The sequence below is a fragment of the Buceros rhinoceros genome, unplaced genomic scaffold (genome assembly GCF_000710305.1).
Source record: "Buceros rhinoceros silvestris isolate BGI_N320 unplaced genomic scaffold, ASM71030v1 scaffold27061, whole genome shotgun sequence".
NCBI lineage: Eukaryota > Metazoa > Chordata > Aves > Bucerotiformes > Bucerotidae > Buceros > Buceros rhinoceros.
The window spans coordinates 2837-3065 of NW_010395222.1; the positions used below are offsets into that span (position 1 = coordinate 2837).

The 229-nt window shown below is 65.9% G+C and overlaps 1 protein-coding gene across 1 annotated transcript in view; it reads right to left on the reverse strand.

Moving 5' to 3' along the window:
- LOC104501652 (tensin-4-like) overlaps positions 1 to 229 on the reverse strand; it is a gene marked incomplete at both ends in the record, with an annotated part of 5612 nt that overhangs the window by 2723 nt on the left and 2660 nt on the right. Inside the window, one exon of the mRNA XM_010145491.1 lies at positions 171 to 229. This exon is cut by the window's right edge and continues 8 nt beyond it. Coding sequence (XP_010143793.1) covers positions 171 to 229 — 59 coding nt within the window. The remainder of the gene's footprint in view (positions 1 to 170) is intronic.

A 229-nucleotide genomic window follows, 5' to 3' on the forward strand; every position in this document is an offset into this window, starting at 1 on the left:
ACCGGAGCTTCTGCTCTGTGGTGCCAGTCGCGGTGCCAGGGTGCGATGGGCACGCACAGACCCCGCTGCCCGCCTCTCCCACTCACCCAGAGTCCTGCAGCTTCCCAGCTCGCTTCAGCGTCAGTGAAACCCTTGAAGCAAACCCCACCCTTCCCAGCGAGTCCCGGTACCTGGCTGGCTGCTGGATGGGGAGGTGGGAACCTTCATGGCCAGGCCAAAAGCCCCCCGG